The sequence below is a fragment of the Trichoplusia ni genome, chromosome 23 (genome assembly GCF_003590095.1).
Source record: "Trichoplusia ni isolate ovarian cell line Hi5 chromosome 23, tn1, whole genome shotgun sequence".
Taxonomy (NCBI): domain Eukaryota; kingdom Metazoa; phylum Arthropoda; class Insecta; order Lepidoptera; family Noctuidae; genus Trichoplusia; species Trichoplusia ni.
This window is the reverse complement of record NC_039500.1, coordinates 4145851-4159635: the sequence shown is the minus strand read 5'-3', so window position 1 is coordinate 4159635 and position 13785 is coordinate 4145851. Positions and strand designations below refer to the sequence as shown.

Here is a 13785-nt window from a genome sequence, read left to right as displayed (position 1 = left end):
AAAGTTTTCAACTGAATTCAATACAAATTTCACGTCATTTAAACTGTTGGCAGCTTAAAATGACAGACATGAGAATAAAATAAAAGTACTATTATTTCACAGCGAACATTAAAACAACAAACCGCCGTGTATTGGCAATTAAACAGACGTACGTACAAAAGCCGTAGCAAATAGGGAAATATCAGCGAAACACTCGTGCAGTCAAAGCTATCTGAAGTGGCAGCGAGGCGCGGCCATCGCCCGACATCCCAGTGCAGCAGCTCTAACGAACTGTCATGTGTTGCCAGACTATTTAAATTAGTTTGTTTGGTAGAGTTTATATACAGGTATTTCGAGTACGGGAATGAAATTGTAATATTGTAAAATATAAAGTTGTGTTATTGGGTTAGTGATTTTAAAGCAACATGGCTATTAGGGTTCCGTTCCCAAAAGGTGAAAATTGAACCCTATTATTAAGGCTCGGGTCAGTCCGTCCGCCTGTAAGCAGGCTGAAATCTATAGTACCGTGATAGCTAGTAATTTGTCCATAACAGCAATAAATTATAATAGTCAAATTAATAATCGAAGTTGACCAATAGTTAATGCGGTTATAAATTCTTGGGTGACCATTTTTTTTCTTTGGCCCCCAAAACCCTTAGTGTTACACGACAGGACGACCCTTACTAAACTGGAGTTTTAAATATTGCTTTTCTGTATGATTGTTGTCAAAATAGCAACAGAAACTCAAGAAAGTCACTTCAAATTGAAAAATGTATAGCAAATAAAATTCACCCTTTCACAACTACATATAAATAAATCTGAAAAAATATCCCACGACTTATAAATAACTTACAAATCTCTGAATAAGTTTTACAACCCTTCAACTGCTACTTATAAAAACAAAAGACCGTTGAGATCGTTGGAGTCACGCCTCAAATTACAACAATCCGTGACAAGCAGAGTGAAGTGGAAGGCACGCGTGCGAGCGCTGGGCGTCACCACCGTGACCAGCGTTAGCTGCGTGATCAGTGGTACCAGCGTCACGCCGTGCCAGAGACACGCGCTCGTAAATCACGCGGTAATCGCGCTCCAGACGCCTCCGGCGATGACCGGAGTCAATTACAGAGAACGCCCACAATGTAGGAACAGTGCGGAATGCCCGCCGGCTGCTGGCGAGGGAGTAACTTCCGTTTAGGGAGCTCATCAAATGGAGCTGATTGAATTACTTTGTATTTAGGGCTAATTGTGGTTCGGTTTATGTTATACACCCCTAGTTATGCTGTCAATGTTGAAGAACAATTGTTTTCTTCTAATCGTTTACTTAAAGTTGCTATTTTTTGTATTGAATTTGTCGGGGCTTCCGCGTTTATATTCCGTTACAAAGAGTAGTGGAGATTTTTTAAAGAGCCTCTTTGAGAACCCGCCGCAGGACAAAGACCTCTCCTTTTTTCCAAACTTCTCCATATTCGTGAACTCAAACTCTAAGTTCAGTCTTCTTGAAATTATGCATACTCATGAGAGGAGAGCTATCTGACATAATTCCCATTCACGCACAATCCCAAAGATGCGGCGATCAATATCCTAATTAACCTGCAGGGGAACAATGCATTCTGCACGGCCCAATTATAATAACAACGCATTATCTCCGGCTTAGCGCGCCGCCATTGTGCCCCGCTGACGTTTGTTTTGGCGCCAAACGGCTGGTGTTGACACCGTCAAAATGGAGATTATTCATGGACGCAAACCATTGTGGGGGTCGCGCGGAGTTTATGAAATTTATATCGACACGGCCAGAGATTATTGACGCATTGTTGTAAAGGATTTGAATTTTGTGAACGAATGTGGGAAATAGGGCGCGTGCCGTTGACAGTTATATTAATAATGGTGATGATGTTTTTTAATGTAAATAGTTGGGAATGTTTCGCGGATTTAGTATTTCATGCATTATGACCGAAATATTTGGAGGGGTAGACACATAGAGATCAAACATTTAGCTTAATTGTGAAGCGGGATAAAATTTAAATATTATAATTAAAATTGGGTAGGTCACTGAGTGTGTCAAATATTTTGTGTCTTACAAGACAAGTTTACTATCTTGATTATGAGCCACTTGAGAAATCGTAACACTAGGGCCTAGCCAACAGCTTTTAACATCCTCAGGCATTTATCCATATTTTAAACCTCTTTTAAATCAGAATATATATTTATATTTGTATAAAATCCTCTTACGGGTCCGGTAGCGGCCGCTGTCAGACGCACGCACGACGCGTGCGAGTCGCGCTAAGCGCTGTATTATCTGTATTCAGTTACGAGAATCTCGGATAATCTTTATGAACTTATATCGTTTAATACTGAGTGGTTTTTTGTAACGTTTTTGGTCCACAAAATCTCGAGAAAATAACAATGTCGAATAAGTATGATTGGAATAAAATATGAGCTTCACCAACTTCTACTAGAATAATGAATGGCAGGTGTTTGTGATATGTTAATAAACTTTATTACATACCGGCCAATGCCAGCGGCTCAACGCGCTACCTATCGAAAGTGATCTTACGGAAATACAAGATTGGGATAAAACTATGTACCAAATCCAATCAGTGCTTTTTGCGTGAAAGAGTAACAAACATCCACCCATACCTACAAACATTTTATGTTTATAATATTAGCAGGAAGTAGAATTAAATTACTACTTAAATTGTCACTGATTCATCAATCCAATATCATGTAGATCCGAGACAAATAGCCATTTTTTTCCTGCAGCATCAATACGAACATTGATCACGTCGCCTACTTCCATATCTCTTTACTCCATACTAACAAACCCCACGCAAACTTCATCTCAAACATCCATCAGTCAATAGAAAGAATAACTCTAAAAGCGTGCATATTCATACCATTTAAATAGCTGCAATAAAGCTGGAGTCGGCCACAATATCCCGCCTGTTTGACGTTCGGGATGGGTAAATAGAGGGCGCTTCGTTCGGCGTAAGTAAATTCTGATGTTACGGCTCCAGCCACCGGGGCCCGCTCAAATACACTGCGATTTAATAAAGCTAATGGCTATTTTAATGACTGCTTTATTTGCAGGTATATTTCTGATGGTTTTTTGTTACTGTAGTGAAGTAACTTTAGCTAGCTTTTCTCGTTGCCTGTTCGTAATGCACGGGGATGGTTTCGACTTTTATAAATTAAATCCATATCTACAGTAGAATGGAAAAAAGTAACACTATCTGGCTTTGACTCTTTCACAGGGGACTTTCTGAATTTATATCGATAAACAAATTGGAATGATGTACCACTTGAATTCTAAAAGACTTACCGTGTATATTTCGAACGCGAAAACCGCCACATAGCAAAAGCTTAACCTATACAATAATGTAATCTACAACACCAAAATAATAGCTTGGATCTGTGGCTATTACCGTAGGCAAACAGAACCGAGACACTTAAAGTAATCAGGCCCCAATTCCGTCTAGTAAGAGTACCTAAAATAATCCAATTAATTTCCAATAAACCATCAGTCAAAGCTCAAGAAAATTAAATTTTGATGACAAAAACAATTAAAGTGAACACTGATTAAAACCGTGAGATCAGCTGGAAAACAAAAAAACGCCGGCAACAAAGGTTCCTCCATTGTACATGGTCACGTACTGCACGTACTGCAGGGCCCGCTCTCCGGCGGTGCCGAGCGCGGCGGATGCGAGCATGCGGGCGCTCCACGCGGTAATAAGAGGAATGAGATAATGGTGCTTTATGAAACAATAGCCGTCACTGCCGTCAGCCATCACTGCTCCGTTGTCGATGACACTAAGTAGCCCCGGAACAAATTATTATGTGTCAGTTGGATGGCTTGATGTGCTCTGATTGGCTGATTGCTGATGACATGTTGTATTCTTTTATAGATTTGTATACTTCTGTCACAAGATAGTTTTTTAAACTAATGAATTTTCATGATCTATGAAACATAGAATAAAATAAAATTACTCCTGAGCGCAATAATGATATCCAAGGAGCTGCCAATGTTCCAAAGCGTGAAGTTATTTAAATAGGCCTAAATTGTTAGAGCCCTATCGTGCTCTGAAAATATCAAGCTTAGGTAAAGAAGCGCCTAATAATTCTCGTATTGCCTTACGAATACTCTTACCAAAATAAACGTTTCACTATAATTTCATTCTTTATTGAAAACATCAGTAGAATTTCTACGTAAAACACATTGTTATGATATCACTTGGTTTACAAATCTTGCAAAAAACCTCCACCATACTTCCTTTACCAACTGTTCCGACAGTTTCTTTACTACAATCATATTGAAGTGTATTTAGTAAGTATTTACATCATAATTATTTAAGCTATCATTGAAGGCTGTCGGCGAATCCCTCAGAGCTTATAATCTCACCATTAATCCCACTCAAGTTCTTTTTTATATTCTGTAATCGTCGTGGGATTTCAATGCGTTTCCTGTCAAGCGGCTCATCTGCTTTGCTTCAGTTATTGAATATGTTTTGGTCAAATTATGCTATTTAATTGTGGTTTCCTCCAAAAAAAACAGTATACATATGTACATACTGACTGTTTTTTTTTCTTTAAATTGCGTGCATCAGTGTATGCAAGGTTGAGAATAAAATAGTTTTATAAGTTCAGCTGACTCTGGGCATTGTTATGTTGTTTTTTTATTTAAAAATCAAAGACAATCGAGATATCAATTAGATAACCCAGTTCAAAATATGTTTTACAATAAGTTTGTTTTAAATAAATCTTTAACATTCACTAAGAAGCTCTCCAAAATGATAATTATCTACGCTATCATCACATCAAAAGCCCGCGGCCTCAGTGCGGCCAACATGCCAAAACAAATTAAAAAAAAACTTTTGATTCGTTTCTCGTTTAATAACCGCGAAAATTATTGCCTAGCTTTTCGCTTGGGCTGCGGCACAATGCAATATATTTGAGATTAAATTTTTATGAATGGTAACCTTTTTGCTGGGCATTGTGGGGGATTAATAGTATCTTAAGCGGATGATACACCTGACGCAGCCCTTTGTGGTACAGGTAAGGGGCATTATTTGAATTGTAATGTCCCATTGTTAATATTGCGGTGTTTGCGTAGGATCTTAAGGGATTCTATGGATTTTATTCGCAAATTATAGATACTGATTTGGGCAGGAGTTTTTTGTTACATTTTAATATTATTCTGGGCATGGTCTGTTTCTTCGTGTGGTTTCACGGTGATATTGAAAACAGAAGTTTTTTATAAGTATAACTTAATTAACATTTACCAAAATATTTATTTACAAGAGGTTGCATTCATAAATCATATTTCTAGATGTTAGGCAAAATATAAAATGAAATTAAAATCATAATTGTTTTCTTTGTTATTGCTATTAACACATCTGTATCCTAATTGTAAGAAAAGTCTCTACATACCCTTGGTATGATTGGCCAACAGCTACATAACTCTATCAAATCAAATAATCTAAATGGCAACCAATAACCCTTGATGAAGATCACGTTGTTTATTTTTGAACTGCGTAATTCTTTGAACAACCGTGGGTACATCAACATTTCATCAATTCTCAATTGCAAAGTATATTTGCATAATCGTACAGAGCGACACAAGTAACATTTGAAACTAACTTTAATAAACATACAAATATTAATTTGACGGATTGATGTGTAAATATTTGCCGTAGGTGTTCACGGTCCGCGCGCAGGGGTCGAACCCGCGCCCGCGGAGCATTCAGCTCTACTTAACGATTGCACATAGCTACCTAATTTGAGCAATCATGCGTCGCTCTTATATATTTTTAAGTATTCAGTTACTTTGAGAGAGATTGTAACATTTTTGCACTGCATAAGTTCAAAGTTTTCTGGTATGTTGGCACTTGGGTACAGTTATTTTAGCAGAAGAATTATAATGAGCTAACCATTCTCATACTCAATATGGTATCTGGAAATTTTGGTATCCATAGTAAGTACTTAATATGTGACATTGCTAAAATTGACGAATGCAACTGAAAATAATAATTTCAAAGGGCGATTGATTTAACCAAATTATTATTTTTTCAACTATTGTCTGATTCATCAATTCACAGAATAGAGTGAAGAATGAATCAAAAGTGTTACCTAACACCTGAAAAAACACGTACAAAATAATTCTAAATTTGTTGCCAACATTCACTCACGTACGTTTAACCGCCATCTTCATTTTGCGTCTGTCAAATATCAAATACAGTTAAATTTGAAATTACGTCTTTAAAATAAGGTTAAAAATAGTTTGGCAAAGTAGTTCCCTGATTGTAACTAAAAGTTTTTGCTTGATATTATCATAAGTTACTAAATAAATGAAGTTCATTGATGTGCTGTCACGGCGCGGAGCGATGTTTACTCAGCGCCGTCGGATGCAGGTCTTGATACAATAATGGCGACAATCGGCCATTGTGAGTGCTGCGGGGAATGACAAATCAGTGACAAGCCGTACGTTTCTAAATGAATCGATGAAGACGGTTTATTTAATATTTCTAACGGCATTTTAGATATCAGTCCTTTTTGTTGCTGATGATCCTATTGTATGTACTTATGTAGGTAGATTCTCTATTTAGTTTTAGGATTAACTGTTGCCCAATTATGTATCTAACTGTTCCGACATGTATTTTGTTCATTTCTCAAATGAAGACAAGTATCACTTAGAGATTATGATATTTCGAATGTGCTCCTACTCATGAGGGCAAACAAATCTACTTCCAAACTGATCAAATGTTTGCTCCCGCTACTGCCTGTAAAATCCTAAGAATTGATTTACCAACACTCTTAATGCACACTCGAGCACGCAGCTCGGGCCCAAATACAAGCCATTGTTAGTAAACGTTTCAAATATTAAAAACGTCAAACTCATCGCTGGAAAAAATCACTGCAGCAAATGAAGACTTAAACAAACACGAACGCATCTTTATTTATAATAATTGTCGCTCGATATTCCAAGTCATGGTTCAGAGAAACGGAACACCTACGCGGGCTCCATATAACACAGCCCATATTCATCATGTCTACGATTTAAATCCAACCTTATTACGTAACTATTAGGTTATGACTCGTGTAACCTCACCTTTCTGACGGAAGAAAGGCATTGGCGCCAAAATTGACTTGTATTGTAGAGATGACAGCTGACTGGGTGGCCGCTATTTCGTTTTAATGAACGTAATTTTTTAGGATACGTGAAAAAAGGATGTCAATATTCTCGATGTAAAAACATCTCATTAAGTGAATAATTTGTGGGTATATATTATGAAGGATTGGGATGAATTGTAGAGTAGCTTTATTGGATCTGTAAGGCTACAAAATGTGTGAAGTAGAATATATTGATGTAGGTAGTCTCAAATGAAACCAAAGGCAAATAATTTCAGAAGCCAGCTGATTGTAAACATGGCATAATAGAAAACATTATGCATGGCAGCTAAGTGGGTGTAAACTCAAGCTCGAAAGCCCTCGGACACACCCGAAATGTCTCAACACTCGTAGTAACAACAGCCGTTTAGATGTAAAACAAATATGTGAATGGCGCACTCGGGCGGAGAGTGCGTGCAAGCCAACGCCGAGCATTATGCACAAGGAGATTGAAAGAAAGTACTCCACACGAGAGCGTCCAAGCCTCGGCGGAGTGCAATAAGCGACGCCCGCTGACGGGGCCCGTTCATTAACTCTCACCTCCTCCATAAATAACCTAGCGAGCATCGTTCCTGAACGACACAAAGCGCGCGTCAATGCTGCCAACGTTCCCACAACGAAGCATCACAGAGTAAACAGAAAAAACGACCATCGAGGCGGTGTAGTGCCGTCTAGTGGCCAGTGCTTCGTAGTAGCCATGTAGCATATTTGTTTTGATAACGGATCGATCAACAATTGGCGGGCACAAAGTATAAGTTTGGTATCGTAACAAGCGAAGGATCTCGGTACGGGGGAGCACACATCCATTTCAAAGAATAAACAAGAGGAAACGCTCTCGATGTATAAATAATAAATAAAGTGTATATTTCGCTGCGTCGGGAGCGAGCGTAGACAAAGGCCGGCCGCTCGGTGGGGCAAACAGCGCATGTTTATTCTTTCGTCATTAAGCTGGAGTGTTGACCGGCTCGACCTAGCGCTAATTTCAGGGAGGCACTGACTGCCTGTTGACTCTGCATGCGTTTGGAATGGGATTAACGCGTAAATTTGTCCTCCCATCTCATGGATTGATTTAAAGTTCCCCCCCTCTCTCTGATTCCGCTTAAACCAACCGCTCACTATTAAGGCTGCATTCATTGCACATTTGCACAATAAACTTCTCTATAAAATAATAGTACTTGTAAATTATTATATGACAACAATAATGACGGAGGGTAATTGTTTCAGGTCAAAATATGGTTTCAGAACCATCGCTATAAATGTAAGAGACAAGCTAAGGAGAAGGCGATGGCCGAGCAGAACCAACACAATCAGGTGAGCTATGTTTACTATCAGTGATTTTAGACCGCTCAAATGTGTGGAACTGATAAGTCTTTATCAAGATTATTGTTGATGTCGACATGTGTCTTGACTGCTGGAGCACCGCTCAAGACGCGAGTGTCTTGAAAAAAGAAAGACGCGTGACAACATAACCACTGATGGTGATTCTGTTGTAAGCTAACGTTCAATCGACCTTGTATTGGTCTAACTCTAACGCCTGTCAAAATAAATTCTGGGTTGTTCACAATATTTTAGTATCTTTGCACCTACAGTATAATTTGTAAAAAAAAAGAACTTAAAAATATGCGTTTTTCGTGACATTATTAAATCAAAAATTTACGCTAATGAATAATGAATATTAACGTGTAAGCGATAAAAATCATCCGCTGACGCAGTACCGAGGGTCGCGGTGTTTGCCAAGGCGATAGACTTTGCCCTCTTGATAGCAATCTCCCGCAGCGCTCAATAGCTAACAAAATACGGGACCCGCACTTTCCAAATCTGGCAACCCTGGAACCCTGGTACCCTTGCAACAATTGAAATTCTTTTTCACAGGAAAATAGGGCTACCTCACCGCTGACGTGAGGAAGATTATAATCTTGATTGTATCTACCAAGAATGAAATGTTTGGTTCAATGTTTAGGGATTGCCGCAAATTACTTTACAATTATAAGTTTTTTTTTTGTTATAGCTGCAAAGTTTTCAGGAACCACGTAGCGCACATTATTCGATTGATTAGACTCTACGTTAAATGCAAGTCCAATTTCGATACATGAATAAAGCAAAATAAGATGACTGCTTTGATATTACATATTATGATACATTTTCAATATTTTTATTTTTAGTTTTATCTTAAAAAGCACTTCATTTGTAGATGCAGATTTAAGATAGCATTAGCGGTATCGACTATAATAGCGATCGCATAAAGATTAATTATTAGTGGTCAACAAAAAAAAGAAAACCATAAATATTTCTCCAAAATTTTACTAAATGTGCTAACAAGCGAAGTAACCCTGGCGTGAGTTAAACATTGGCTAAATTTGCGCAGCGACGGCGCGGCGGGGGCGTAGCGGAGTCTGATTGCTAGCGGGGCGCCGCCCGCCCAAATTACGATCCTGCTTATGTACCAATTATATCCTTAGCTAAAGAGGGATCGTATAGTGTTTTACTAGTATGTAACAGCACCAAGGAGTAGCGCCTTATTCGCCTTTTTACTAAAGTGAAATCTGGAATAAAATCGTTTTAAATTATGACGATAGCGACCCTTTTTTGAATCTTTGCTGTGATAAGAAACGATGACAGTAACAGGCTTATTTAAAAAATGTCATGCATATTTTAATTTTACATAATTTGTTATATAGTACTTACCGAGTTACCGGCGTGTAGCAAACCTCCAGTGGTTCACAGGCCCTTGAGCCCAGTCGTGATCGATGGCCCTTCATCATTTCGCCACTTGTTTAACATGCGACATGTGGGCTCCGTCACATATTTAATACTCGTCTCGGTAGCTGTCACAATGCATGGCTGAGACCTCTTTGGTGGGTTTCGCACTTCACAGTCGACATGACTACTGGGCCCCAATTCTACTATTACAATCTGTTATTGCAATGGCCGATGAATGAATGAAAATTGGCTTACGTGACACTTTCGTATTTTCTAAAGCATTTTTCCAACACAACAATTCAGTATGGGACGGTACACTCAAGGTCAATACAATGAATTTTCAATTATTGGCATAATGCTTAAGAGAATCCCTACTTATAATTTCAGATTTAATCCAATTGCCATTCATTCATCGGCCATTGTAAATAGCAGAATCGGGGCCCTGTTATCTTATTTTCTATTGAAACGCATCTTTAACGAAACTTAGTTTTATGATTATACTTCATCACTTACTTTATCTAGAACTATATAGACTAGTCTTTTTACTTTGTGATTTAATTGTTTTAAACAATTTACAGGAATATAATATCCAGGTAATTAACAGGTATTCGCTGTATAGCGAAGAAACACTTCCTTTTAAACAGTTAGTTTTAATTCTGTTTTATAGTACCTGTTAAAGTTATACCACGAATCGCAGGTGACTTCATCGTAATCAGTCCAGCGAGAGCGAGCTTTTCAAAGTATCCGTTTAGAAAAACTTTTATAAACTCACCATTCCCTGACGTATTGAAGATGCTCAGTTAATTATTACACATCAGAAAAAAAACGGATTGACTACAAATGTCATTTATCCTCATTACAATGAAGGAAACACCACAGATATCTTTTGACGAAACTAAAAGCCGGATTTACCCAAAAATATTTGCGTACTAACGTTAACCTTATTTATTTGTCTCTACGTTCCGGTTAATAATGAATGATCTGTCATTGTAACCTTGACAGTTGACTTGCAAGATGTCGTTATTGAAAGGAATTGTGAACGGTGGTAAACAGTTACCAAAAATAAATTTTCGGCATCTCAGCCTTACCAACTTTTATAGTTTATTGAAGAAGGGGTTGTATATTTGTGTCTGTCCACCAGTCGTCATCATCACCGCGGCGGGTGGCAGTCCCGGTGCTGGTGAAGGACGGCAAGCCCTGCGGCTCGGGCGAGTCGTCGTCGCCGGCGCACAGCCACTGCGCCACGCCCACGTCGGGGTACTCGGCGGCGCAGGGCTCGCAGGCGGCGTGCAGCAACCCGCTGGTGTCGTCGTACCGGCAGCCCGCCGCCTACCAGCAGCAGTGCTCCGGCTACCTGCCGCTGCAGGGCCGCGCCTGGTAGAAGTTCCCGCAGCTTTACCACGAGACAATGTTCAAGGAAGAGATGTATTTCGATTAATTCGACTGAACGCTGTGGTTTGTTTTACATTGGTGTTTTTGTTAATTACGATTTTGTGTCGTGATCAAGTTTATGGATCAAACTATAAGTATAGGCTTTTGTCTAAAATGTAAACGAGTCCCGTTCTCGTTAAAATGTTAATTTATTGTTTGGTTCGTTTATACTCCTTTGCAGAAATAATCTCTATATAACGATATTTTGTAAGTGAAAATTTGTCGTTTACATATTTTTATTTTGAATTTGATATATTTCAAATATAACTTAAGTACCTAACTAACTGTGTATAATTTCGTAATGAAGTCGTTTGGCTAGTTTGTCTTGCCATAAGCTTATGAAACCACAAGCCTCCTCTAAGAACATTGTCTCCGGTGAAGTCGCTGGCTGCAGCTACTAACATGGACTTGATTAGAAAAATAGTGAATTCTCAGTGTTGATGTAAAATGTGGACATAGTCGGTGATCGCCGCAAACGGGAGGAGGGTAACGTGTAAATACTTAGCTATAGTCCTAGATAAGCACACGTGAGGATTTGAATTGATTCCTTGTGATATTTTTTTTACTGACTATCGAACCTGAATTTAAAAATATTTCTACATTTTCCATAGATGTGTAGAAACTTATGTGTGTTTGCCTTTTTTGTAGGTATGAGATTCTAACTGTAGACACAAATATTTTTCTGTTCAGGATTCCAATGAGTGCCAAACTTCCAGCTCTTGATAGACAGATGTCTGTTTTATGCGATAAAGCACAAAGTTTTACTTGTAATAGATATTATGTAATGAATTGGATGGAGCGTTTCACCACACAAACAGTTCATTTGGATCAACAGGAGCCATTTCTTTCTCGGTTACTATTAAAATAATAGATAAAAGACTTGATTTGATGAATAAAAACCTGCAATAATTAGTTCCCAGTAGTTTATATAGATGGTGAAAGTCTCTATGCCTGCGTAGGAACATTACTGTAAATAACTGATAAAGTAGCAAATTGTTGTGTGAATAGAACATAATTTTAACGAGTCAGTGTTTGCGTGTGTAGATAATAATGTATATAGTATAGTATGGACCGGTGCAGCACCGAGCCCGGCCCGGATCAACACTCTTGTGCAATCTATATTGGCTTGGACTTGGCTGATTGAATCAAAATCTTTTAATATACATTTAATCAAAATTAACATACATGATATTATTTAATTAAACTGGTCCTGAAGACTTTATTTTAGAATCTGTTATAGGTCTGCTTTCATAGGCCTAAATATAACCAGAAAATACTTTTCTGTCATTCTAATCAGCCAGGTTACAAACATTTTAAATTGACTTTTTGAAATAGTTTTATCATCATTTTTATTGCAAGAATAAACAACGAATTTATAGTAATAAACAAGGATCATTCCATACATGTTTAATCTACTTACTTTGTTTTTCTTTTTATATAAATTAAATACTTTTTTGACTTGATTCTATCCAAATGCAATTATTTACTTATGAACTTATGATGTACTTAAGACAATTTTTTTTACAATGTGAACTCTGCAAATTGCTGCAATGTAAATAGTAATTAATATCAATTAGTAACGATTTTTTTATTAAAACATGTCGGCGATCCCCGCGTCACCTGACGACGAAATAATAGCAATAAGAATTTAATTAAAATTAGATTAATTCGTCTGTTGTAACAACATGGAGTAACGATTTTTCAACTTAATTTATATGTTCAGAAAAATTAGGTCGATGTATAATTTGTAGGATTAGGGGAGTTAATAATTATTACAATAATTATAAATAATAGTATTAACGAGAAGGAATTTGTAACTATAACGATGAAGGGAGGTGTAATGAATTTCGATTTATAAAATTAATAAAATTAATGAGTTTTATTTTGACTTTCATTGAAGGAGTTTGTAGAGCCTCTTTGATCCTGAAGTGGACCTCAAAATGATGGGGTCAAGTCTTCGGGAACAGACATTTATATCTAGGTAGAGCACTCACAGCTCGAGTGCTCGCCTCAAAGAGATATGCTTACGGCGCCTTTTACGAATTTGCATACAAAAGGATAGTCATTTCTATCTCTTCATGTTCTCACGTTAGCTTAATCCTTTCATGTTTAAACGAGGCACAAGACCAACGTTTTGGGAAACATTTATGTTAACAGGTATCTAAGTTACACATAATTAAATCAAAGCTTATGAAATGAGTTTAAGAAAACTTACGAGACAGGTACTCCAACTCTTTTCGTCCGATGAGTTTTTTCGATTTCGATAGTTACTTGGATTCAGTTCCCTTGCAGAAATATCTAATAAATCACACAATTTAAACACGACTCCACAGTAGTACAGAAAGCCACTTGTACGGGCTACGGAGATAAATACCAGCTTCACCAACTTTAACTCCTTATTTAAGGCTATTTAAGAACATCAATTTACATAGATATACCTTAATCGTCGATTATCGTTTAACAATTTCAAAACATCCCATCTTAAATCAATCAAGCCCTTCAAACAATAAAGTA

General features: G+C 37.7%; 1 protein-coding gene across 1 annotated transcript in view; it reads left to right on the top strand.

The window, feature by feature from the left end:
- The window catches only part of LOC113504807 (homeobox protein Nkx-2.1-like), a 33001-nt gene extending 19848 nt beyond the window's left edge, over positions 1-13153 (top strand). The window contains exons 5-6 of the mRNA XM_026887268.1: positions 8365-8451; positions 10982-13153. Of these exons, the coding sequence (XP_026743069.1) occupies positions 8365-8451; positions 10982-11221 (327 nt within the window). The 3' untranslated portion in view covers positions 11222-13153. The remainder of the gene's footprint in view (positions 1-8364; positions 8452-10981) is intronic.
- The last annotated feature ends 632 nt before the right edge of the window (positions 13154-13785 follow it).